This window comes from Nanorana parkeri, unplaced genomic scaffold (assembly GCF_000935625.1).
Source record: "Nanorana parkeri isolate BGI_ZX_2015 unplaced genomic scaffold, ASM93562v1 scaffold262, whole genome shotgun sequence".
Classification (NCBI taxonomy): Eukaryota; Metazoa; Chordata; class Amphibia; order Anura; family Dicroglossidae; genus Nanorana; species Nanorana parkeri.
In genome coordinates this window covers 665,960-692,387 of record NW_017306530.1, presented here as the reverse complement: position 1 = coordinate 692,387, position 26,428 = coordinate 665,960, and the positions used below count along the sequence as shown (strand labels likewise).

Here is a 26,428-nt window from a genome sequence, read left to right as displayed (position 1 = left end):
ATATATATATATTTATATTGGCAGTGCGTGGCAACACAGTCGCCCTGAACTATCAGAGGGGCTGAGGGTTTCCAGGAAGCAAGTGCTTTTAAAGGGATCCTGGAATCCTAGGATCATGGTGATTTCAAAGAGAGTTGGGAGAGATGAAATCTCCAGTCCTGGAAACAGGTGCTACTAATTACCAGACTGAACCAATCAGGTGGCTTAGAGCAGCCTAAAATTAATTAATCTGGACCAGAGTCACGCAAGGAACAGCCAGGGAGGCTGGAATATTTGGAGAGGCTAAGGGAGCCAGGCACACAAGTGTTGGAATCACACGAGAGCTGCACGGAAAGCTGCTAGAACCTGCTAAACAGTATGGAGTACTTCTGTGGAGTTTTGTTAGGGAAACCATTAAAGTCTTGGGACCTGGACATTTGGTTGTGTGCAACCTGAAGTTCGTGAGACTTTGACAAATGTTATTTTGCTGAAAGACAAGTGAAGTTTGTGTTGTTATGTTGGAGAAACCCCTGTGAGGGAAAACTTAAGTCATCTTTTAAATAAAAGTGGGCAGGAAGTCCTAAAAAAGAAGATGTTTGCAAGTGGACTACATCCTTCATGCACTACCCTTTGAAGCTAAATGTCACTATATATTTATTATATACTATATAGTAGATATGTTGTGTAACGGTATCAGCCAAATGATCAGACCAGTGGTGATGTGCAATTTCTACTTTACTTAACAATGAAAATCAACATATATTGCACAGGGGAATCAAATGAAAAGTGGGTTGAAATACAGAGCAATAATCTCAACAATAAGGAAAACAGGCTTGGGAAAATATATGAAAACGATTCTACAGCAGTTCTGGAAATGGCCACCAGATGGCAGCAGAGTATTCTGAGTTCAGTTTACTGAGAGAATAGAGAGCTAAAGAATCTCATGTGTCCAAGATAGGAATTGTTCATTCAACAAACTGTGAGCTGAGTGGATCTCCTGGTGGCACAGACTTCACACTGGCACTGCTGCTGCTGGCTTCGGTCAGGAGGTTCTGGTGGCTGTAGATAGGGCCACCCCACTGCATGGACTGCAGAGTCCTCTCCAGTGACAGGGGCTTGGACAGATGCTGCATGCTCTTGTGCTCACTGCTGGTGGCCCGCTCAACAGACCTAACAGGGGAGAACCCGGCACCTGGGGACAGCTCATTTGCCCAGTCACTGCTGTCCCATCAGGCGCGGTCTCTCTGAGCACAGGAAGTTGGGAGGAGCTGGCATTTATATCCCCTGGGCGTGTCCAGGTGCCCAGGGGATGCTGGGAGCCCAGAGGATTGTGGGAAGGTAAGTTAAAGGGACCTACACCTGAATATGAATAAAGGTGTACTCTACTACAGATAAAATATAAAATATTTAACCAAACAAATTGTTGTTAACCAAACAAAAAAAAAACTCGCTCTCCATGCTTTAGTGATGCCTTCCACATCCTTCTCTATCATCCATTGATAGTCTTCTTCAGAGTGAGCTCCGGCTGTGATGTGCACACCCCCTGGGTGTGTGTCATCATGTTGACCTGGGTTCAGAGTACAATGCTACACTGTTTAGGAGCACTCAGCACCACCGGTGAAGAGGGCCCCAGGCATGTAACATGACCAGCCAGAAGACAGCTGGGAAATAGGTATGTATCTTTTGAAATTGTTTTAAAATTTACCTTGGCGGGGGGGGGGGACGACTAGAAGGCGCACCCCAAACCTTGAAGTGTACACCTATAATATGGATATTGTCCATCTCTGTCGTCATAGAAATGCAAAGATCAACAGAAGGATGTTTTACTTACATTTTCTCCTTTCTCTCCAGGTGCACCGTCATTTGCAGCAGGTCCCTAAAAAATTAAACAGATTCATTTGAAATTCATCCTTGAATTGAGTTAGCAGTTTTTAAGGGGTACCAGTGTATCCAATTTTTTATATTTTAATTTTTTTTTAAATTGTAGAAAAAAAATAGGAAAGAAGATGGTTAGTCTGAAGGGAGAAGGAGATACAATAAATATAATTTAAAGATCACTTGCCTAAAGCATATTAATAGCCAACGCTTTTCAGCTTTTGATAGAGTAAGGAAGGTGACAACACCTGTTCTTATATATATTTTTTTTTTCTGTTGCATTGGGGAGATTGTCTTCCTGTCCTGGAGACGCAAGAGGAAGTGATTACAAATGTCCCCAAAGTTAGGGGAATTCCCTTCTTAAGGTGCCCATACACTGCATGATTATCGGGAAATGCCGCGATCGTACGATAATCGTGCAGTGTATGGAAGGCGTGCGGCTGTTTCTACTATACAGTCGCACGACTTTTGTATTTCGAGCATGTTGGAAAACCAGCCGAGAATCGTACGATTTTCGGCTGGTTTTTAGCATGATCGAGAGATAACTGCCGAACGGGCCGGTGTGCGCACGCGCACACTGCCCGTTTAGCATTGCAGTCATCGGAAGCCCGCCCCTCAGGGGGGAGGGCTTGCGATGATCGCAAGTATGATCTGCCTGTCCAAGATGGGCAGTATGATCTGCTTGTCCAAGATGGGCAGATCGTACGTTTTTTAAATTACTTTACAACCCTCGCAAGACAAAAGTCTTGCGAGGTTTGTAAAGTGTATGGCCACCTTTAGACAGTTGTCACCTGAACTAGATAATTTAGCCACAGCTTTTTTCCTAGTGACACCTGTAAAACTGTTTCCCATCAATTTTAAGGTGCCCATACACCTTACGATTATCGGACGATATTCGTATGCGATCGACTTTTCGTCTGATAATCGTATGTGTGCATAGCAGTGCCCGACCGACATTACTGTACAATCGTACGACTTTTGACGGTCAAGCATGTTTGAAAACTTTGCTAGATCGTACGATGTTCGCATGTTTGGTGGTGTTTCTGGCCGTCAAAAGTCGTACGATTAACACTGCGCATGCGCAAACGAAAATAATTGCGGTCAATTACCGCAAGTCGTCCAGGTGTTTTTTTTAACTACCGCTGATTTAATCTTTCGATAATCGGGGCAGGATGGGGCTGTCGTACGAAAATGGTACGACTATTCGATCATCGGACCAAAAGTTTCGTCCGATAATCGTAAGGTGTATGGGCACCTTAAGTCTCGAAAATGAGCACCAGGATAGACGGTTTGCTTTTGGTGAGCTGGTATGCATACTTTGCTGCATTTAACAAGTGCATCAGCAATTATTTTTTTTTATATTTCTTTCTGGGTAGCGAGCTTAGGGAGCAGAGAAAAAAAACAGCCAGATTCTTTGCCAGGCTAATTTAAACCAGATAATTGGATATATTTTCTTAACGTCAAATAGGAAAAGACACATTGTAATTGCCTTTACAAGCACAGGGTGTAAGACAGATAACATAAATCTATGTTTTTATAATTGGTCAGCCTTTTACATTGCTGTAATTACCCTTGCTCCTGGGAATCCCATAATACCTTCTTCTCCTTTCTCTACTGATAAAGGACCTTTACCCTGCAAAGGAAAGTACATTTTAGGAAAGAAAATCAACACTTATGTCCCTGACTAGCAAGGTAATGTTAGTAACAGAAATGTGCAAGCTTCATGAAATCAACAGTGTTAGTGATCCACCTGATTTGTGCCTGGTATCTGGTTTGCTCCATAATTATTTACAGCAAATCATAAATGTTGGCAGAGTTGGTTCATGTAAAAGGGAAGAGGAGAAGAGTTTTCTATGGTGTTTAAATTCATATTTTGGTCCACTTTAACCTGAACATTCATCTATACTGTAAATATGAATAAATAGGGAAAAATATTTTTTTGTTAAAAGCATTTAGGAAAATTAAAAAGTTGAATTCATTTTTGGGAGTGCTGTGGAAGTGGACCTACAAAAGCTAGTGGTATAAACAATTGTTTTTCCTTTTATGAAGTATTTTGTGGTAGCCTAAGCCACAAACGCTCATCCATATACACCTTAGTGCAAGCTTTACATTTCTGCTTTCACACAAATACGTTTTAAATTCAAACTGTAGCACTGACGTAGCCCTGGTTAAAGTAGGGTTCAGTGGGGTCTCACTAGTCTTGGTTAAACCCCACAAAGCCCTGGTGAGACCCTACCAAGCCCTGCTTTAACCAGGGCTCTGTAGGGTCTCACCAGAGCTATGTGGGGGTCCTACAGAGTCCTGGTTAAACCCGGACTCTGTAGGGTCTCACCAGCACCAGGGCTCAGTAGGGTCTCACCAGGGCTCTATGGGGTCCCACCATGGCTGTGTGCAATTTCACCAGCCTGGTGAGACCATAATGCCGGTTTCCTTGGTAATCCCGTCTGTACATAAGCGCGGATACTGGGTCAGCGTTCTCGATAGAACACCGGCGCTAAAATTTTAAACAAGCAGCTGCCTGAGGTCCCGCGCTTGCTGGGGACCTGGGCAGCCTTCCTGTTAACCATGCGGTGCCATGCCAGTGGGGGGGGGCCCTTCATGGTTTCTTGCACCGGGGCCCTGAAGGTTCTAGTTACGCCTCTGCTACAAGCACTTCTTGTTGGGCAAGGATAAACTTACATGGTTTAACAAAAACACTGAAAAAAAAAACATTGATGAAAAACATTTGTACTTTTCCAGTAATGATAAAAAATGAAACATAAAGAGAGTTATTTTAGTTTTTCTCTGAGATGCAGCAACAGTAGAAGCATCATGAACTAGCCAGTCAGGGAGGGCAATCCTGAAGAGGAGTATAGAAAACATAGAAATATGGATTGGGCTTTTTCACAGCACCATAGCAGTGCCAACACCATTATCATCTTTGATTCTACAAAGAGGCCAATGATGAAGAAGACAAAACCTGAATTCTTTTAAAACGTGTTTCCCAGGGTGCAGCAGTGTAGCACCATCAAATTAGAGGCCCAAGCCACCCATGAACACACTTCCAAATTCTTTACCACCTGGTCCACCTTCCTTTTGACAGAGTTACCAGTAGGACAATTGAAAGATTTAATGTCGCTATTTCAGTATACAAAGTGATACCTGGAGTCCAAGATAGCAGGATCTCTGGGTCCCTTGGATGTTCTTTAGGGCTCCATGGGTGATGCATTTTTTAACACGATCAAACCTGGGATACCGATGTAGGGGTTCCTGTCTTGTCTTTTATTTTATTGTATTTATGCCTTTTCCCCCAAACTTCTTTGTAGTGCTCTATCATTCTCATTGTATGATTCTCTTAGGGTGGTGTAGACATTCCTCTATTGTCAGGGATGGGGAACTGCAACTAGTTTAATACGATTGTGTTGGTTACTGGTTAGTTATTGACAATATACTTAGATGTCTGATGTTCCTTTTCTAATGTGCTCTTTTACGCCCACTTGGAGGGCTATACTTGTATTGAAATTGATATGTTATATACCAATAAAAATCATTTGCTAAAAAAAACAAAAACATTTACTTACTGGTTCTCCAAAGTCCCCTCTCTCTCCTTTATCACCCTTTTCACCCTGAAAGACACAAACATATCATTTTAAGATAAGGGTATTTTTCCATAAATTACATGTTTGTCACATAAAACTTAAAGTGTAACCTCTAAAGGTAATGAAAAGACTTTTCAAAGATTTTTGATATGTTTGCAAAACATCCAAAACACATGTTTTGCTTGATCTAAAATGGGATTTTTTATGCATTGTAAAATCCTTTTTGGAGTCCATTGAGGGACACAGGAACCCATATACTATTTGGTTATACGTATTGCCACCTACAGGAGGATAGGACACTGGCCAACAAAAACATTGTAGGTCAGCCCAAGATAACCCTTCCTATTGCCAGCATGCCTTAGTTTTGTAGCAAAGTAATACTAAGAGCATAATCATAAACACAGAGGGGTGGAACTCTCAATGGACTCCAAGAAAATGATTTCCTGTTTAATACAAAAATTGTATTTCCTTTCTCATTCATTGAGGAACACAGGAAGTTATATACTGTAATGTACCATAATATGTAACAGATTTGCCTGATCCACCTAGGAGATGGAAAAGAACAATAATTTCCAACAGGGTAGGACTCACAAACTAAGAGTGAGCAACAAGGAGAAGGAACACTTCTCCAAAGACCGGGGTAGGACAGAGGAACTGAAAACTGTGTCTGGGAAGGGAAGATCACAGTCTCCTTAGGCTGGAAAAGGCTCTAAGCCTCATCTCACTTAACCCCTAGGTGCAAAGAAGAAAGTGGATGCATAACTAGAAGAACTGCCGGGGCAGACATCCACCGCATCAGAGCCCAAGAAGAATGTTGTGAATACCTGATTCAGAGGTGACTCCAAAGTGTTACCAATGGTCCCTGCACCCTTTTGGAGAACCAAGTTTGATTCCTTGCAGTCAGCATGACCAACTGGAAAAGTACATTAGAGCAATCTATACAAGGAGTGGGCAGGGGATAGTAGGTAGCATCTGAAAAACAAGGAAAATAAAGATCTGATAGAGCTAAGAACCATGCTCCTTCCCAAGCTAGAGCTCCATGTCAGGATCGAAACTACCTCTCCTGTCACAACAAGAATTCCTGTTCCTCCTTAGTTGAGAAAGCACGCCAGTGCCCTGAGATTGACCAGCAATGTTTGTATCAGGACACATAACCAGGCAAAATCCCATGATGTAGGAGGAATCACCTGTTCTGGAAATCCAGAATATAACCCAAGAGACAAGTATGCTCCAAAGACAGGATTTTCCCTAAGGTGGGAAGAGAAGGCCTTACTAGGTCTACGCTTGGAAGACGGATCCATCAGGCCAGGGACTACCTGATGCTCAGAAGCACACACGTTAATCTGCTCAGGAGTTAGATCCACAACAGCAGAGGGGAGGGCTGAGGTAATCAGAGAGGAGATTGGAAAAAAGATTGCGCCTCAGAAAGAAAAGCCCTTTGACACCCAACTCTCCAACAACAGTAGAGAGATGGGTACCAAGTCCCAGTAAAAACTGGGTTTTACAGAGAGATTCTAGCTGCTGGTCAATAGAATCCTTAAGTCACTGGCAGATCTGCAGTGGGTTATTACCACTGCTTCACAAATTCCTTTGCAAATGGGAAAAGATAGAGCAAGTGCTCAGGGGGACTCCAGGACCCCTCAGGGTGCTTACAATACTCATAGCGGAATACCTCAAAGAGCAGGTGCAATGGGAAGGTGTCTGCAGTTGAAAGACCTGAGACTGGAGACAAGTGGCCTGATCCTCCAGATGCAGAATAGTACAAAATGTATCAATAAAAACTTAAATTCCCCAATTCCTCAAAAATATTCTCATCATTGAGGAGTGCACTTAAAGTCTCTTTAGTCAGCACCAGTAAAGAACCAGGTTAATTTGGCCACAAACACTTGGTTGTCTGTAATAAGGGCCCCTCACTTGACAGAGCTAAAACTCAAATGAGGGATTCCTTGTAAACATAGGGAAACAATATTCTAGATAGTAGATGTCAGTACCTTCAGAGGGCACATAGTAAATAACCCAGAAAGGTAGGAGAGTGTGAGCTGGGATCATCAGGTACAGCGAGACCACCCCCTCTGTGTCTAGATAGAGACATGTTGCAACCATGTGGTGGTGATGCAACTAAGCTAAGGATATCAAAGCAAGGCTTCAGAAAAAACCCAGACAGCTGGTAGCCAGTGAGGGTCGGTTGGCTGGAGGTGGCTAACGTCATGGACAGGAGGAATGAACCAAAGACTGGAGATCCACATGGCTCTTTGCAAAGCAGGAGCAGCATTGGGATGATGCTTCCTTGGCTGGAAAGAGACATTGAGGGAATGTGCGACACTCCACCCAGTGGATGGGATCATTGTTCAGTTCCTCAATGTTAACTCCTTTCATGGTAATACAAGTCATGTTGAACTTCCAGTGACCAGTATGAGAGAGTGAGAGCGATAACACCAAATTTAACACACCTGCTCCCCATTCACACCTGAGACCTTGTAACACTAACGAGTCACATGACACCGGGGAGGGAAAATGGCTTATTGGGCCCAATTTGGACATTTTCACTTAGGGGTGTACTCACTTTTGTTGCCAGCGGTTTAGACATTAATGGCTGTGTGTTGAGTTATTTTGAGGGGACAGCAAATGTATACTGATATATAAGATGTACACTCACTACTTTACATTGTAGCAAAGTGTAATTTCTTCAGTGTCCTCACATTAAATGATATAATAAAATATTTACAAAAATGTGAGGGGGTGTATTCACTTCTCTGAGATACTGTATCTGCAGAGCACTTACCATAACATCATTAAGAAATAATGGTTTCATATTGTGTTTATTCCCATTCTGGAAATCTTTATCCCAATTATGAATAAAGTAAGTGTTCTATACATCTGGCTTCTAAATAAGGCCTATATTTAGGTTACCACTAACAATGAGAAATATTGTGTTTACAACTTGGAGCAATACAATAGCAGAATAATCAAGTGATTTTGTTCACAAATAGGTTATATTTGAGATGTTCCTTACCAGAAAATCTATTATTGAGGTATCTGATGGCTTTACTTGCTCTAAGTGGCATGGTGCACCAGTGGGTCCCGTTTGTTCACCCTGTAGAGGATGGGAAAGAAAATCGAGGTTATATACAACTTTTATTTCCTGTTATTTTTGTTTTGTCACTGGACATACAGTATGTCACCTCTGCATGCCCTAGTCTTATTTCTGCCTTTCATTTTTTTTTTCAATTAGGAAATAAACAAAGGAAAAAGTGAGCAATGACATTCATGAGCACAAGCAAGTCAGCTCAGAATGTCTTGGCACAGTGTAACCAATTTTCATCTACTCACTCATATGTGTAGGGCAGCAAGCACCTCTGTAGTAGAGATACCACGTTGGGCATCAGACCCTGTACTGAGCATAATTCTAGGTTATATTAATGGTTTATATTTTATGGTATTCAGATATAAACTTTGATCTCAGTGGAGGATACAGCAAGCACAATTTAAAGCAGACCTTCCATGAAAATTGGAAGGTGTGCTTATCTTTTAGCCTCCCATTTAAAATAGCATAAGTAACATAGGAAAAATCATTTAGAATAATAAGAATTCTATTTAAATTGAAAGAAAAAAAAAACAACCCAATGTACCTTACACCCCAGCTTCTAGTATGCACGCCAAGGGAGGAGTGACATCACCGGGCCTCAACGTGGGTTCCTGGGAAGTCTGTGGATCCCAGATCCTGAAAGAATGTGTCCCTATACAGTGCTAAAGAATTTATTTGTGATATTTGGGATCCTCAGCATTAACAGGATTTCATGGTCAAAGGTCATCATTGCCAAAAGTTGGGGTGTAAGGTAAGATTTTTATGCCTTTCTTCCAGTGTTCTATTTTCATATTCTTTTTGCTAAGTGCTTTTACATAGGGTTGTGTGGTGGCTGCAGCAAGATAAGTAGACTGCATTTTCATGCATGGTCTGTTTTAATTAAAGTTTGAACTCCTCAGGGACACTGATAACCTTCACTTGTTATACAGCATGATAATGGCTAGTGAATAATTACTGTACACCCAATGTTTAATTCAATATACTGTATAGTGTGGACTGTCTATATGGTTGACATGAACTTAGCATCATGCTGTGCCATGAATTACTCCAGCGCCAAGAACTCTAAATAATTTTCTCAAGCATGAAAATGCGCAGCACACTTAGATGTAGGCATTACCAGTGTGTTGAAATGGAAATACTTCATCTTTGCTTTCAATCCTTTTTTTCATTAGAAAGGAACCCTGCAGTGCCATGAAGATATCCGTTTCCTGTCTGTTTATCACTGAGAAATTCATCATTTCATCTTCCTCCCTTTACAATTTCTTTTCAGACTGCAGTTTGCCTTCAGCAGCTCTTAACTTCTCAGTCTGCTGAAAACTTAATAAAAGTGCCATGCACATTTTTATGCTATCTTTATTCCTTTTCTTTGAGATTCCATAATAAACCGCAGAATACAAGAAAAATGAGAGCAAGGAAATGACAGAACTTAATAAATCTATGAATTGCATAGTGTGAACAGTCTTTTGTCTACCAATGTACTAAAGAAGTAGAGCATGTCCACTTTGCACAGTAAACTTTTACTTAGCTTAGTGAATGAGTTGAGCCTAAGTAACAAATCACTCTGCAAAGAAAACCAATTTATGTGTAAGGAAAATAAAAAACAGGATTTATGCTCGCTTACGATTGGATAATTGAAGTCAACTCAGCTTCAACTCGTTCAGTTAGTCATAAACATGTTCTACTCCTTTAGTAAATCAACTACTATGTGTACATTATAATGAGACTGATTCTAGTCCTATTAGTTTTAAACACAAACTGGCACAAAATGTATTGTGTAAGAATACAGTGAAGTACTTGCATGTCCACCATTATAGATAACTTGATCACCTGTGTTTGGCATGGAAGACCTGGGGGTCCTGGCTTGCCCTGTTCACCCTGTTAGCATATAATAAAAATATTAATAATAAGGCTATATAAAATACATAGTCTGCTTTTTTATAACTAAACATATGTAACAGGAAAGAGTTATCATGCCGTCAAGTCATATAAACAAAATGTGTAAATTTGCTCTATTTACTAAAAAAAGAGTGCTAAAAATCTATATTAATTTGAGTAGCAGCAGATCAAAGCTATAAACAAAACTGGTCATACACGCGGGGCCATGTTTACAGTAAGGTTCTCTAAGGCTTTCTTCCGAAACACAGATAGCATACTGCCATCTCAAACTCAATCTGTCCAAAACAGCACTACGATCAACCCCTCCCATCAAGCCAGGGTAAGTAATCCTTGATTCTGAGCTCTCCTTTCAGCCCCACATCCAATTACTATCATATTGTAAAGCGCTGTGCAAATTGTTGGCGCTATATAAATTCTGTATAATAATAATAATTCTTGCCGACTCGACCTCCGTAACATTTCTTTTGGGATTCTCTCCCTTTTTAACAAACGAAACCACAAAGCTTCTAATTCACTCCCTTGTAATCTCTCACCTTAGCTACTGTAATTCCCTCCTTGTTGGACTACCACTAAACAGGCTATCCCCCCTTCAGTCTATCATGAATGCTACTGCCAGACTCATCCACCTTACCAAATGTTCAGTGTCTTCCGCCCTCCTCTAACAATCTCTCCGCTGGAGGCCAATTGCCCAATGAATACAATTCAAAATACTAACAACTACATACAAAGCCATCTACAACTCAGCCCCCGACTACATCTCCAACCTTATCTGATAATATCAACCAAACCATCCTCTCTGCTCCTCTCAAGGCTGCCTGCTTTGGAACCCCTTACCCCAATCTGCCCACTTATCACCTACGCTGTCCACCTTTAGGCAATCCTTAAAAACTCATCTCTTCAGCGAAGTCTATCGCACCTCAACATAACTGCCCTTTTACTTCTTCCACTAACTTAATCTAAACAATTATTACCTTATGTATCACTTTCCCCTCCTACTAGATTGTAAACTCTCATGTGCAGGGCCTCCTAACCCTATTGTACTGACATTATAATAATATTGCCTTTTCAGTCTACCAGGCCTCTTAACTCAGGTTAATGAAAATAACAAAATTTGTCAGGCCGAAACCAACATTTTTTTTTCCTATCCTTTTTAAAATAATTTTTAAAATATTTTATTTTTACTTTATTGTTGGGGGCTCTGGGGAAAAATCAGGGGTTTAGACCCCTGATATTTCCCTTTTAAAATAGAAAAAGAGATTGAGGACACAAAGTCCTCAATCTCTTTTTTTGCAGCTCCTGTTATGAATGAATAGGAAGCCTCAATACTGAGTGTTCCTGTCCATTCATAAACTGAGGATATAGTGTGAATTACACAATCATGAATGAACAGGAAGTGATGTAGAGAACTTCCTGTTCATTCATAATTGTGTACACAGTAAAGATACTGCTTGACCTCCTGTGACACCGCTGACAGCACTCTCCTCCCTACCCTGCTCAGGCTCCTGAACACTTTTCTCCTCCCCGCTGGACCCTTCTGACACAGAGCAGCGCCCAGCTGCTCTTTGTACATATTCAGCATTTTGCTGAAAGTACCTTTTTTGGCGAAAATGTTTTTCGGTGGCCAAAGTTTCGGTGCATCCCTAGTTAAAATCCCTGGCCGCTTTTGCTGTCTTTGTACCATTGGGGAAATTTTCCTTCACTTCCTCTTAGAAACAGAACAGGAAGTTAGAATACATTTCTAAGTGAGGAGATTTCCCCTCTAAGACAATTGCCCCTGGAAACAGGTATCCTTTTTTACCTCTTGTTCTGGGGACAACTCTTAATTGTTGCACTTCTTCTCACCCAACGGGGCCACTTTAAGCAATATTGTAGTTTGAAAGGTTTAACCGTTCCCCACTCTATTTTTTTTAACCTAGACAATAGCAAGCAGTTAACTCTTGCAGTGTGGGGGTAGCCCCACTGCAAGGGTTAATAAACATTCTGCCCGGAGTTCTGCTTTAATGTTATACATTATTCCACCTGTTTAATAATAAATAATAGTAAAGATAAACAACAAAGAATGGGTAACTCCGTACCAGTTTTCTCTGTGACGTTGTTCTGGGACCATTAACATTTACATTTCTGCACTGTGGTAATGTACAGTAAAACATAGGAACTCTGTTGCAGTATATTGTAGAGCCATTTAATTTTGAATGTCACCCCTTCACTCTATTAAAGTAGCAGGCAATGAACTGACTCTGCTGTGCGGACATGTGCTGTGTTAAAATAAAGGGTCAGTGCATTAAAGTGTGCTGCCAGTCCATTCAAAATTATAGGGTTGCCCTAATGCAGCACAAAACAACAAAATGCATGATAATGTGTTGCATTAATGCAAGTGTGTTAATACAGCGCATAATATAAATGGGTAATGTTATTCCCAATAGAACTTGGTAGAACAAACATGAGATCCAATATCTGTTGACCTGTACAATTGTAATCTATGGTCCTTACCAATACAATAATTGTGTTAAGGGACAAAGAAACAGCTATATAAAGACTTTTTTTCAAATGAAGAATACATTATTTACCTGTTCTCCCTTCTGTCCATAAAAGCCAATTCCTTTGCTGCCCTGCAAAAAGACACATGTAAAGTTAGAAATTGCTGTATGGAAACGGGGTTAAAATGTAAATATACTTACAGAAGATGAATAACATTATCATTATTATGTGAAAAAATGAACCACTTATATGCTGACCACCATATGTAAATCTTTTTTTATCCGTAACTATAATTATGTTAATTTGTTTATTTTTTTTCCAGTTTGGTAAGAAATTATAGCTTGGTTTTTTATGTTGTTTGCACCCATATATATTGTGGGTGTTCTTCATGTTCCTGTTAGCTTTATGGTACAGATTTTGCAGCTGTTACCTAACTGCTCTACTACTATTTTTTTTAGTTTTGGAAACAGCAGGAAAGGGTTAAAACGCCTGTCAGTTTATTTTTTGTTGTCTATGTCCCCTTAGGTTTTCCTTCACTTCCAGTTTTGGAAATGCAAAAAAAAAAAGTAGTGGAAATTAGGGATGCACCGATACGAGTACCGATATTTATTTTCTGGTACTCGTCGATACCGATTTTTACGAAGTCGGGCGCCGGATCATGACCCACGCCCGGCTTCCTGATTGCCTGTGAAGTGTTCTAGTGAAAGAACACTGGCTTCAGAGGCTGCCTGCTTTCTGACCAATCAGGAAGCCAGACGGCATGTCATGAGATGCTGTCCGGCTTCCTGATAGGTCAGGAAGCCAGTCTGCCCAGCAACAAGTGAAGCCAGCTTTCTAGCCAATCAGGAAGCTGGGTGGCACCTCATGACCCGCCTCCCAGCTTCCTGAGTGGTTAGGATACAAGCTTCACTTGTTGGTAGGCAGGCTGGACTTCTAACCAATCAGGAAGCCAGGCAGCGCGTCATGACTCACGTCCTGGGTTCCTAAACGTTATAAATAAATAAACAAGTGCACCTGCAGAAACTTGTGTCAAATAACAATTGCATATTAAACATACATAGGGGTCTATTCACAAAGCTTCCAAAGGATCTAGCCATAGCTTTGGCTGATCCTTCGGGTAGCTTCGGCCCCAGGACCCCTTTGGTTCAGGGCTGCTGTACGGGCTATTCACTAGAGCCCGTACAGCCCCCGAAGTTGGCCGAGGGGCTCAGTCGAGCTGAAGGCATATGCTGCGGCTCGACTGAGCCCAGGGGATTTGCGAAGCTGGCCGAACGGCCGGCCATTGGCCGGCTGACAGCCTGCTCCTGACTGTTGGGCGGAGCCAGCTGTCATCTCACAGCTGGCTCCGGCCACTTGCAGAGAGATCAGCGTCCCTGGTTACCAGGTAACCAGAGACGCTATTTTATCATTACCCTGAGAACCCGTCGGAGCTGCTGTAAAATCACAGCAGCTCCACCGGGTTCTGTGTGTAATGACAGAAGGCGTCCCTGGTAACCAGGGACGCCTTCTGTCATTACACTGCGGCTCCTTAGTACACGGAGAACCCGGCGGAGCTGCTGTAAAATCACAGCAGCTCAGACGGGTTCTCAGTGTGTAATGACACATGGGCATCCCTGGTTACCATGTAATCCCCTCACATTGAAACAGGTGTCCTCATTGGAAGATTTCCCCTTTTATTCTTGTTTTAGTGACAACTTTAACTATGTGGATTTCCCATTTATAATTAATAAGACAAATAGAGAGGGTGAATCTTCCTAGTAGGGAAAAAGATAGCTATAAAAGCCTGATAGATCCTCTATCCAGAAGTTAAAAAAAATTGGTATAATATCCACTTTAAGAATAAAATTTTTATACAATCTCACTAAACAATTTATTAGGAACATTTGTGCACCTGCACATTCATGTCATTATCGAACTAGCCAATGTGTCAGTGGCAAAGTACATAAAATCATGCAGATCACACCAAACACCATAATAGGGAAGTGTGATCTCAGCAATTTTGACCATTACATGATTTTTGGACGGGCTAGATGGAGTATTTCTGTAATTGCTGATCTCCTTGGATTTTCACACACAACAGTCTCTAGCATTTACTTAAAGTGGTAGTTCTGTGAATAGAAATGTCTTTTTGATGAAAAAAGGCTGAGGAGAAACTGAGTACACACTGGTTTGAGCTGACAGAAAGGTTATGGTAACTCAAATAATAGCTTTATACATCTCAGAATGCACAACACTGTGACCCTTGAAGCAGCCGGGCTACAGCAGGCCACATCCTATTCCACTCTCGTCAGCCAAAAACAGAAAGCCGAGACTGCAGTAGGTACAGGGTCACCAAAACTAGACACTTGAAGACTGGAAAAACGCAGCCTGGTCTGATATATCTTCTGCTGAGGCACGTAGATGGTGCAGTTGTCACCGGATCTCAATCCAACAAAACCACTTTAGGATGTGGTAGATTAGGAGATTCCAAAATGAATGTGCAGCTAACAATTTTGCAGAAACTGCATGATGCGATCATTTTCATATGGACCAGAATTTTAAAGGAATGTTAGAGGGATGCAGACTCATTTTCATGAACACATTAGACTAATATGGGAGTAAAGGGAGGCCCTACCGTTTATTAGTATAGTGTCCCTAATAAATTCCTGGGTAAGTGTTATGCTATAGTGTATACAAAATACATCATTTATTATATGATACAAACAATTCTGGCCTAGTAAAACTTACTGGTGGTCCTGCTGGTCCAGGTGGTCCTGGTGGCCCCTGTGAAAACAAATCCCAAGGGTTAGAAGATCAATATTAAACAGGTGCCTATGCCCATAGCTCTACCACTGTGCTACACTGCATGTAAATCGGTCATTTTGTCTTAACGTGTAAAATAAGATTATGTAGTCTTGTGCACCTGTGCCAGACCATGGAAATTAAACAATTTATATATTCTTCACAAGCAGTAAAAAAGCTTTAAAACTAGAACCCCACTCTGCTCTCTAGGCACTTTCACTGTGAAGTAATTCATTCTCTTGGCTTCATCTGCCCTTTCGCATTCTCTTGGGTTTCAGTCAGTTTCTTAAGGTGGACCTTTACCCCCATTAACAAAAAATCACATCAGCATATAGCTCTGCATGCTGATATGAAATCATCTTACATTCATTAATTAAACAACCATATTTATATTTTACTTGCAGTTTATTTGTTTCCACTTCCTGGTCCACTTTGGCACACATGATGTAATGTGCCCAAGCGTTGCATCCTGGGAAGGTTACATCAGCAGAGCATTGCTGGGAAATCTCATCTGTAATCTCATGAGATCTCAGGGAAAGGCATTTTTACCTTCCCTGAGATGGTGTGCATGGTCACATGTCCTAGTCACATGTGCCAGAGTTCCAGGAAGTATAAGGAGATCTAGTTACCTGCCCTTAGTTTAAAATGGCCACTATGAAAAGACTGGGAAAGAAAAGAAAAATAAGGTATGCAAAGAATACAAAGCCTGCTATTATCTAGAAGTATGTGTTTGTAGATTTTCATTACTAAACATTTCTAAAGGTGTATTTGTTGTTATTTTGAAGATATGGGTAAAGGTCCTCTTTAAAGCTTAGAAACACCTATTGTGTGCTTACAGTAGAAGGCTGGCAGACTGCCAAGATCGGCTCTTGATAGAAAAAAAGCTGAGATTTCTGTACCACTGAACTGTGAAAATGAATTCCTATATCATGTCTAAAGAGGTAAATGCAGCCTTGTTTTAAAGTTCTTTTAACTGCTTATTAGTAATATGAATATTTTTTTATTGTTCATAGTATTGGCACATGTCAGAGTTATACTGACCTGAACCATGATCCTGTGTGGCTCCTGGAACGGTCCCTTCAGCCTGCCTCCTCCTCCTCTGCTCCAGCAATGGTATGTCCCTCGGTGTCCTCACATCCAATACACTGAATAGGACAGGGGTAGCCAAACTCCGGCCCTCCAGCTGTGGTAAAACTACAAATCCCATGATGCATCTCTCTCCGGGAGTCAAATCTGTGGCTGTGAGAATCTTGCAATGCCTCATGGGATTTGTAGCTCCACCACAGCTGGAGGGCCGGAGTTTGTCTACCCCTGGTATAGGACATGATGACCCACAGGACCTTAAACTGCTTGAGCAGAGGGGGAGCGAGGCTGAAGTGACCAGTCTTGCAGCCAACCGGAATCATGTTTCCGCTGAGTATAACTGTTCTTTTTAGCTCCCTAGGCAAAACAAGCACTTAACCCTTGAATTCCAGGGGTAGCCCCACTGCAAGTGTTAAGAATGTATTTGCCTGGCGTTCTTCTTTAAATACAAATTTATAGCCCATTAAATGCAATACTAACTTTGTCTAGGACTGCAATATTACTTTCTGCCAGAGGTCACCAGTTTTCCGCATTGATAGATGCTGGCCAGCATTCAAACCGTTTCCTCTGAGCCCAGGCTGTAATGGACCCACTTCCTGGGAGTGCATCATCACAGCAACTGGGCTCACTGTACTACTGCATGTAATGTCATTACATGAGCACTGTTCAGTGCTGAAGTAAGGGTAGCACACTGTTGCTGCCAGACAAAAAGAGGATGGACCTGTGATGTCATCAGAACGGATGGAAGACTGCTGGATTAAAGGTATATATGCTTCTCTAAATTTTGGGGTTTAATGAGGAGTTGCGCTAATATTGCGCAACATAAAAATTTTCAACTATCACCATTTTATTCTATAGGGTCTTGGCATTCAGAAAATATATAATGTTGGTGGGTTTTACGTCATTTTCAGGCCTAAAATGTGGAATATAACATGGGTGCAAAAAATGAAAAAAGGGCCTCAGTCATGAAGGGGTTAAAGTAGCTGCAGTGCAGTCACAGGAAGTTGTGGGTGGGGGGCAGGGGAGGACAGAGGGTGGATTTTGTTTTATGTATCATGGAGTTTGGCATTAAAACGGAAATTAAAGGAAATACATTATACTTTTGTGCAGCACTACATTTATTACATTCACTTTTAAAATGCAAATGTACATATTCAGAAAGGGTTTGTAAAGTGCATTCACCCATAATGACCCATCAACTGGTTAATGCAGGTTGCTGCACTTTAGACATCATTGTTTTATACAAACTATTTTAAAACATTCACTATATGGCCTGATATTGCAAACCAGGAGGCTTCCATTTTCGAAAGCAGATTGAAAAGCAGAAACTGATTGTCCCTTCTGCACCTTGTATTTACAAAATGTATTCTGGCTGCATTGTCACTACTACTTCTTTTACTATGGTTATATCTAAGGGTCACCTGGTCATAGTTTCAAAGGAAAGCTACAACAGTTAAGTTTATTTTATGTTTTGTTTATATGCTTTTAAAATTGTGTTATATATCTCTGTTTTGCTATTGATATCAATTACTTTTTCAGCAAATTAATATTTAATACAGGTTGCATCCTAAGACTAGATTCACAGAGTATTATGGCTTTTTTTTTACAAAGGGAGAACAGCAGATATTGGGCCACTTGAACAGCAGGCAAGGTGGTGAAGAGGAATGGCTACATTACTCCTCGCACTAATGCAGAGCTGTCTGTAAACTGGAGAGTTACTGAGCTCTGTAAACAACAGCCTTTTTTCAGCACAGCAAAAAAGGATAAACTGGAAAACACGAAAAGATGCTGACAGAATATAAGAATACAATATATTCATAGGAAACATTTATATCAATATATATTTTTTAATTATTTTATAATATAGATTATATTAAATATATTAAAACAATGCCTACAAAACCAATATACATTTCGCATTTCCTATTAGCCAATTCATGCTCTGTGCTGTTTGAAGGGAACTGTGTTTGTAAGAATATACTTACAACCAATCCTGGTTCACCAATTGGACCAACGAATCCAACTCTGCCTGGTAGACCATTGGAACCCTGGAAACGTCAAAAAGTAAATTTAACCAGACAGTATTTAAGTAGTAAATTGTAATTACAGTTATATAGAATGTCCTTTATGGAATAATTGCCCTTCAGCTAACAGCAGTAAAAAGAATGTTACAGTGTCATGATAATTTCCCTCTACCTTATCACATAAGAGAGTATCATAACTAAATATTACAGTAAGGCTTGGTGGTCAGCATTGTTGTCTTGCAGGACCAGAACCTGTGTACTCTGCAAACTGCTGTGGAATTTCTTTGTACTTTAGAAATCAATAAAATAAGTGATAAGTGTGCTGGTAGAAAGAGAAGATGTGGGCTGTAACCATATAGACCCACCAAACTAATGCATTATTATCATAGTATAAACCACATGCTGCAGATTTATATCTAAAAACGATATGCATGTGAAAATATGAAGTACTGTGGTAAAGAAATGAAAAATGTACAAGCTTCTTTTGATTTTCTGGGTGGGAGGCATGGGAATGGGAGGAAACTAGTTTTTTTTAGATCTCCACAGAAACTTCCTGTAATTTACCGTATGTGGCTCTGTAGTATGAAAGAGAGAATTCCTAGATGCGCATATCTTTGCTCCCCTTGTGCTCATAATCAGACATTTGTCACAGCAGAACAGTGCTATTTAATTTATGCAAATAATTTATACAGGACTAGAAGGTTCCACAGTACTTTGTAAAGTACACAGGCTATTTTCATCAGTTCACAGACCCTGAAGCCTAATGTCCCTACTACATCATGTAGACAATATATGGCCATTTCTGGTTAAAAGCTGTTTATTTAACTAATATTTTTAGATTGTGGAAAAGGAGAACTCCAGTGGAAAACCAAACAACAGGACGGAAAATATACAGTCCATGCAACGGGTTTCCATGGTGAAAAATGAACTCCAAACCCTACTGCAACAACAATGCACGCCACCACACCTGAAAAAACAGGGATGCTTTCCTAGCTAAAGGCACTTTTTTTTCACTCCTAAAGTGGCGGCAGGAATGGGAAATCTCTACTATTTAGAGACTAGGACAGATGCTTACCTTTTTTACTTGGTGAGAGCAGGACGAAGTGGAAAGAACATGGGATCTAACTACAGAACATCATGTATTCTCTTTGATTTCAGTGGTAAAAAATACAAATACTTACTGGGTATCCTGAAAATCCAGGTTCACCAGGTTCACCCTGAAAGATAAAAGTCAAACAATGTTAAAAATGTGCACATAGTTCAGTGCTTTAAAGATCATTTTATTATGTGCATTACCTTGAGCTGCAACATGCACAGGCAAATGAGACTCTGAAATTTGTGGCAAACTTACAATTTATTGCTTATATGTGAGTACCAGTAGACAACCTTAATGGCTGGAAGGCTGACAGCACCACACAGCACCAGCCTGCATACCTTTTATCAGTAGGGGGGTGGTACGCTTTGACAGAGGGGCTCCCCGAAGAAAAGAAAGTCCTCTAAAAGCACCATTGTATGGGATTTGAGCTTTGGGCAGATTATGTGCAATTCACCTAAAACCTAACAGTAGCCCATTTGGGGCCTGCAATGAAGTGCAGGAGCCTGTTCTTACCATATTTAATTGTGGCTTGCTTGCTTATTTATTAATAGTACTAATGTTGTTATAGTTACAAAACAACTAACAAATTAGAAAATAAAAACAAAAACATGGAATTAGACTAGATGATGTTTTGTCATTAAAATGTTACTTACTCTTAGTCTATTTTTCATGTCTTCTGATACATAGAAAGCCTCTCCTTTTTGACCTTTCATACCTGGGCTACCCTGTAATATAAAGAGAAAAGACATAAGCTCCATCACAATCCAATTTTCATTATTTTCAGGTTTTTTTGTGGCAAATAGCCTTTCTGCTCAATTATTCAAATTGGTGCAGCAGGAGCTGTAAATTATAGTATAGTAACAGTTTCATGCAATTTAACCTGCTAGGAAATAACTATAATAGTGAAGAAAATCTGACTGTTCCAGGATCAATAAAGTCTGTTAGATGAAATACGTAATTCAACCTTGAGAAATGTGATATCGTCAGGTAGGCAGTGAAATAAAGTTTTTAAAACATAGATCAGCTGCACCAAATTTGTAAAGCTGTATAATAAGGCAATGGATATTTTAAAAAAAACTAGGAATAAAAGTGGAAATAAATAGAAGTGTCAACGTTAGTGGATGTCTGTCATACATTATCAAGATTGCACATATAGTGGAGTTACAATTTATTCTTTATTGGCAGTTTACTGCTCAGGATAAAGTAGTAGTAAAGGCCAGGTGTTTTTTTTTGTTGCCTTATTGCATTCTCTGCAAATGGGGTAAAAAATGGCCAGTAGCTTTCCATGTTCCCCTGTCCCCAACACTAATAATAATAACACTAGGAATAAACGTACAAGTGGGTCACAAAGTCTAGCAACAGACAATAGCTAGCTGTCAAGGATCAGGAAAATATCCGGCTTCTAAAAGTTTATCCTTTTCCAGCTAAAAAATAAACATGCATATTCATAACACACCAAAGTGCATGTTTATATCAACCTAAAAATAAATCTCAATTTGCTGAATTTATCTCAATAAAGCAATAGCAATGGAGCAATAAGCCATTGACAAAAAATTAAAACTCAGTCAAAGGCCGTACCCCCATTATATGTTCCACACAGGTGCTCCGCAGTATGAAATTACCCAAAGACTGAGCTTGATTCTTGCCTGATCCCACTGAAAACACGTGACAATTATCGAATGTCTAAATGTAACATAACACTTTAAAGAGAAATAAAAGTACCATGAACACGAACATGAACAGTAGGAATGTTACATATAAAAGGCACAAAAGAGGTAATATACCCCACATTTCTGAAAATATTTCCTCCATAGATAATACATAGTACTTACCAAATACCCCAAAGGTCCTCTTGGGCCTTGTGAACCAGCCTCACCAGCGTCCCCTTTTGTTCCATTGCAGCCATCATGTCCTGGCTTTCCTCTTGATCCACCTTGCCCAACGTGGCCCTTTGAATAGTTTTATACAAATGTGGTTAGACTGTTATCACCTAAGAACAGTATATCGCTGCACTCTTTGCTGTCAACACATCCACTGCATTTGCAGATGACCCTAAAATATATGTGACAGTAGATGGCCATATTGGATTGTTCAAGTGATATAAACATCTAGCGAGTAATTACATTTTCTGGAGTCTACTAAAACATACTGCATATATCAGTTTTTGGGTGACCTTTGAAAAATATAATATACAACCAACACTGTGAGCTATAACAATTATCACTTTCCAAGTTTTGCATAGTCACCAAATCCCTTTACCTAGTGCATAACTATCTTGCTGCATACTTTGTTCCAACCACATAAAATCCTCATTCTTTATTCATTTAGATTGTAAGCCCTCACGGGCAGGGCCCTCCTTACCATCTTGTCTTGAATTGTATTGTGATTGTAATGTCTTCCTTATATTGTAAAGCGCTGCACAAACTGTTGGCGCTATATAAATCCTGTATAATAATAATAAGAATTTGTCATCCTTGTCTCTCTGCTCTAAAATATGTAAAGTTTCAGAAATGATCTCCACTCGTTTGCCCAAATGATACAAAAATCTAAGGGTAAATCAGTCATTTAAGTCTCCCAATTTTTGGGGCTTGCTTGTAAATATTTTTTAAGATATGGAAACCATATCTCGTAAAGAGAGGGAGTTGAAAAACACAAGTTGAAAAACACAATAACTGTTGTACTGTGTGACTAAAGTCCCATACTTTGACACGCCCAGGGATCTGGAAATTGGGTTAGGTAAAGCCAGAAGGGGGTGGGGTATTTTTGGATTTGGATTGTTGGCAACTAAGTTGACTGCATACAAATGTATACACCATTTATATTTTAGGGGATGGGATATAACCTAAATGCTAGCTAGCTTTAAAGGAAAACATTTTTGTCAGGTGTGTAGCACTGCCACACTTACAGGCACGCCATTGGCTCCTGAAAAACCTGTGACACCACTTTGGCCCTGCAAAAAAAAAAAAGGGTAAAGTCATTAACATCAACTTCTCATTATTGAATTTACCTACAATGAAAGCATGCTTTCATACTAAAGGAATAAGTCAGCATATGTACCTTATCTCCTGTTGGTCCTGAAATGCCTGGATGACCTCTGTCACCTTTGTCTCCTTTACGTCCTGGTAAGCCATCTATTCCAATGAGACCTGGTGGCCCAGAAGGACCTTGCCCGCCAAGTTGCCCAGGTTGTCCCTAAAGAAAAAGTCAAAATATAAATTGGTGATTTACTGTAGCTGAAAACATGCTTTTGCAGAAATCTGAAACCTACAAGAAAACAAATGTAAAATTCGACTTCACAGTGGTTTTTATTCTTATTAGACACATAATCAGACATACAGTTATATGGTAACCATATATACAGATGTAGACAAAGAAGTTAGGGGTTCATTTATAAAAGTACCATCCACTGTATAGCCAGGTGGATTCCGTTTGCACGGCACTAGAGCCCCTAGACGGCGTTGACGAGTATAGGAATTTCCATCCATCTAATATGTGCAATCTCACTTATCTGCAAAAACATGGCATTATATCTAGTAACAAATGGAACCTGTTGATAATCCAACTGTACACATCTTTTTTTTACTACCTTGTTCTGCAATATCCAAATCCAATATCCATGGAAGATAACCTTTTCTTCGTTTTTGTTTTAGATTCTCAATACATACTATTTTCTTCATAGGATCCATAATAAAGCCCTTCTACCCTCCTTAACCTATTTCTCCCTATACAACAGATTTACACACAGACTATACACACCAGATTCAATGTGCTGTTAGTCAAATAATTGTGTTGCATTTAACATACAGAAATCCAAGAACATAGATAGGGTTGAATGTGGCCGCACCCACAACATTAGGATGTCATCAATATATATCACTCACTACTGGGCATGTTGCTAAAAAAATAAATACGTGTAAACAAATGCATCCTCATGCATCACCTTGGATAAATTATTGTAGGTGGGCACAGTGGTGTATTTTGGTTTTGTGCTGCCCTAGGCAAGACTAAACTCGGGCACCCCCCTCAATCTAAATTTGCCCCACCCCATCCTGTTTAGGACATTTTGCGCAACCTGTCAGTCAGTGGATACAGCCCACACGAGGTCTCAGAAGATCTGTGCATGGTCTTGGGTGGGCTGTACGGGGTCTCAGGAGAGCTGTGAAGGGTTTATGGTGGTTCTGCCGCCCCCCTGGAAAGTGCCGCCCTAGGCAAATGCCTAGTTTGCCTTGCGGTGGATACACCCCTGGGTGGGCACCACCTTCTAATTTGATATACAATGCTGTGTCTGTGGTTTGGGGCAATGCTTTTTCCCATCAGGTCTGGATGCTTGCAGTAAGTCAATTGGTTGATTAAACATCGATGTGGGGTTGTGTGTTTGGTTATGGGGGTATTGGTGTAGTTGGATTGTGTTAGTAGTCATTGGACTCAAAGAAAAAAAACTTGTTAGCTCTTGAAAAGCTAATGTTTTGCTTTATATTTTTATGCTGCTTTGTAGCTTGTTGATGTGAAATAAAAAAGTTATTTTTTGCATGATACAAATTTGAAGTCCTTAATGCGGGACACCTTTATACAACACATTGGGAATAGAAGCAGGAAGGGAGAAATTCTTTAGAAGGGTGGGGAGGTCAATTTCAGACTCCAACGTTTTACTAGAGTGAAAACATCTTCAAATATTAATCAGTTTTTACCCTGAACAACTAAATAATACTTGTGGCAACACAAATTAGAAAAAAAAATATTTTTTTCCCTCAAGAGAACAGAACAAGTACAATTTTGTTTGCCAATAATTATATTATTGGATATCCATCTTATTTCAACAATTATTTGGAATATTATGATAATGTATGTATATTTAAATCCAAAAGCATACTGGTTGGTTAACTGCTTTTCTCCAACCCCCCCTCCCCTAGTTTTTATGGTGTGTCTGTTTAAGGTAGGAACACTAGAATGTGAGCTCCTTCAAGACACAGGCACTGAGGTAAATAGTCTGGGTATTATGTCCATGTCCTATACATATTTGAAATGAATAAACACATGTTGGGAAAACACTGGAGTTTATTGATCATTTGGAATTTTACTGTGGGTTTTGAGGCAAAAATTTCAAAATGAATACCGTTTGTTTGCCAGGAGCCTTGTAATCAACCTATCTGGTATCCTTGCATTGAAATAAATTGACATAAATTACCAAAATAGTGATCAAAGGAAGGTTCACTGGTATTGAAAGGTTTACAGTATCAATCGGGTCTGTAATATGGAAAGGAAAAAAATCCTGTACTTTGACAGTTATCTTATTCTCCAGCAGGCGGTGCTCTCACCTAACCATAGTCTGCAATGTGTATGTAATATACTAAAGCAGTTCAGCTAAAAATTGTACATCATTTTCATAATAGAAGAATCCATGACATAGCATAATCTATAGCTAACATAATGTTTAGTCACATTACCTTCACACACAATTCATCTGAGCGGATTGATGTCAGATGTTGACTGTTATTATTAGTTAAACTGTAGTTATGTTATAATATAACTATCATATTTAGGAAATATTTGTCATGTTGCATTAAAAAAAATGACTGTAGCAAAAATAATTTATTTTAATCAGTTATAAGTAGATACTTGGAGAAATTATACAATTGTTAGGCTGTACCTTTCCAGATAGGAAACTGTAATTCTAAAACAGGGATTATAGCTCTTCCAAATCTCCAAACAGCCTGTTTTTCCAGTAGTTTTCAGATTTAATAACAATGGACTCATATGTGTTTGTACAATGTTTGACAAATACTTAATAATATGTCAAAAATATGGTAAATATATTTACTGCAAACTAAACAAGCTAAATGTTATTGCATATCTTAGATGAATGTCTTGCTGTTTGAATAACCTTAAACATTCTTTAATGTGCTTACATTATATGTTGTTGAAGAAGAACTTTAATTTGCCACATAAATCAGGAAATGTAATTGTAAAGAAATAGAATTCTGTCCATGTTTTAGACTTGCACTTTCAATAGTTAGCACAGGGTAAGCGCTGATTCACACATGAGTCAACATACATTTTTGGCTATATTAGTTTAATGGTTGAAAAGAATGATATATCCACTAAAGGGTTAGGGGTTAGGGCTTTTCCCCATAGTTCTCCTAAGGGTAACGGAAGGACACACACTAGCGTCCTCCCGTCACCCAAAGTTCAGTTCAGCTCAGTTCAGCTACAGCTCGCGGTATACTGAGACGCCGCAGCCGGAACGGATCCCGACAATTATTTCTGGATCCACCCAGCTGCGTGAGTGACAGCTGGCTCTGCCTATCTAGAGGCAGAGCCAGCTGTACCCGCCCCCTCCCCCGTCCGTTCCGCCAGTCAGCGGTGGAGGATCGGACAGGGGAGGGGGAATCCAGTCCCTCCCCTGTCAAGGCTCTCTACACAGATAGATCGAGAAGTGAGCGAGCGCCGGTATGTGTTCGCTCACTTACCGATATACTGAGCCGACCTGTGACAGTTTCATTGTCACAGGTCGGCTCAGATTATGAGGCTGAGTGAAAATCACTCACCTCATAAT

At 40.1% G+C, this 26,428-nt stretch overlaps 1 protein-coding gene across 1 annotated transcript in view; it reads right to left on the bottom strand.

The window, feature by feature from the left end:
- COL4A2 (collagen type IV alpha 2 chain) overlaps window positions 1–26,428 on the bottom strand; it is a 169,557-nt gene that overhangs the window by 55,339 nt on the left and 87,790 nt on the right. The window contains exons 4-16 of the mRNA XM_018557002.1: window positions 22,933–23,067; window positions 22,781–22,825; window positions 21,708–21,824; window positions 20,529–20,600; window positions 19,961–19,996; window positions 18,741–18,803; window positions 15,619–15,654; window positions 12,981–13,022; window positions 10,345–10,392; window positions 8,446–8,526; window positions 5,415–5,459; window positions 3,425–3,487; window positions 1,811–1,855 (exon numbers count right to left, since the gene is read on the bottom strand). Coding sequence (XP_018412504.1) covers window positions 1,811–1,855; window positions 3,425–3,487; window positions 5,415–5,459; window positions 8,446–8,526; window positions 10,345–10,392; window positions 12,981–13,022; window positions 15,619–15,654; window positions 18,741–18,803; window positions 19,961–19,996; window positions 20,529–20,600; window positions 21,708–21,824; window positions 22,781–22,825; window positions 22,933–23,067 — 828 coding nt within the window. The remainder of the gene's footprint in view (window positions 1–1,810; window positions 1,856–3,424; window positions 3,488–5,414; window positions 5,460–8,445; window positions 8,527–10,344; window positions 10,393–12,980; window positions 13,023–15,618; window positions 15,655–18,740; window positions 18,804–19,960; window positions 19,997–20,528; window positions 20,601–21,707; window positions 21,825–22,780; window positions 22,826–22,932; window positions 23,068–26,428) is intronic.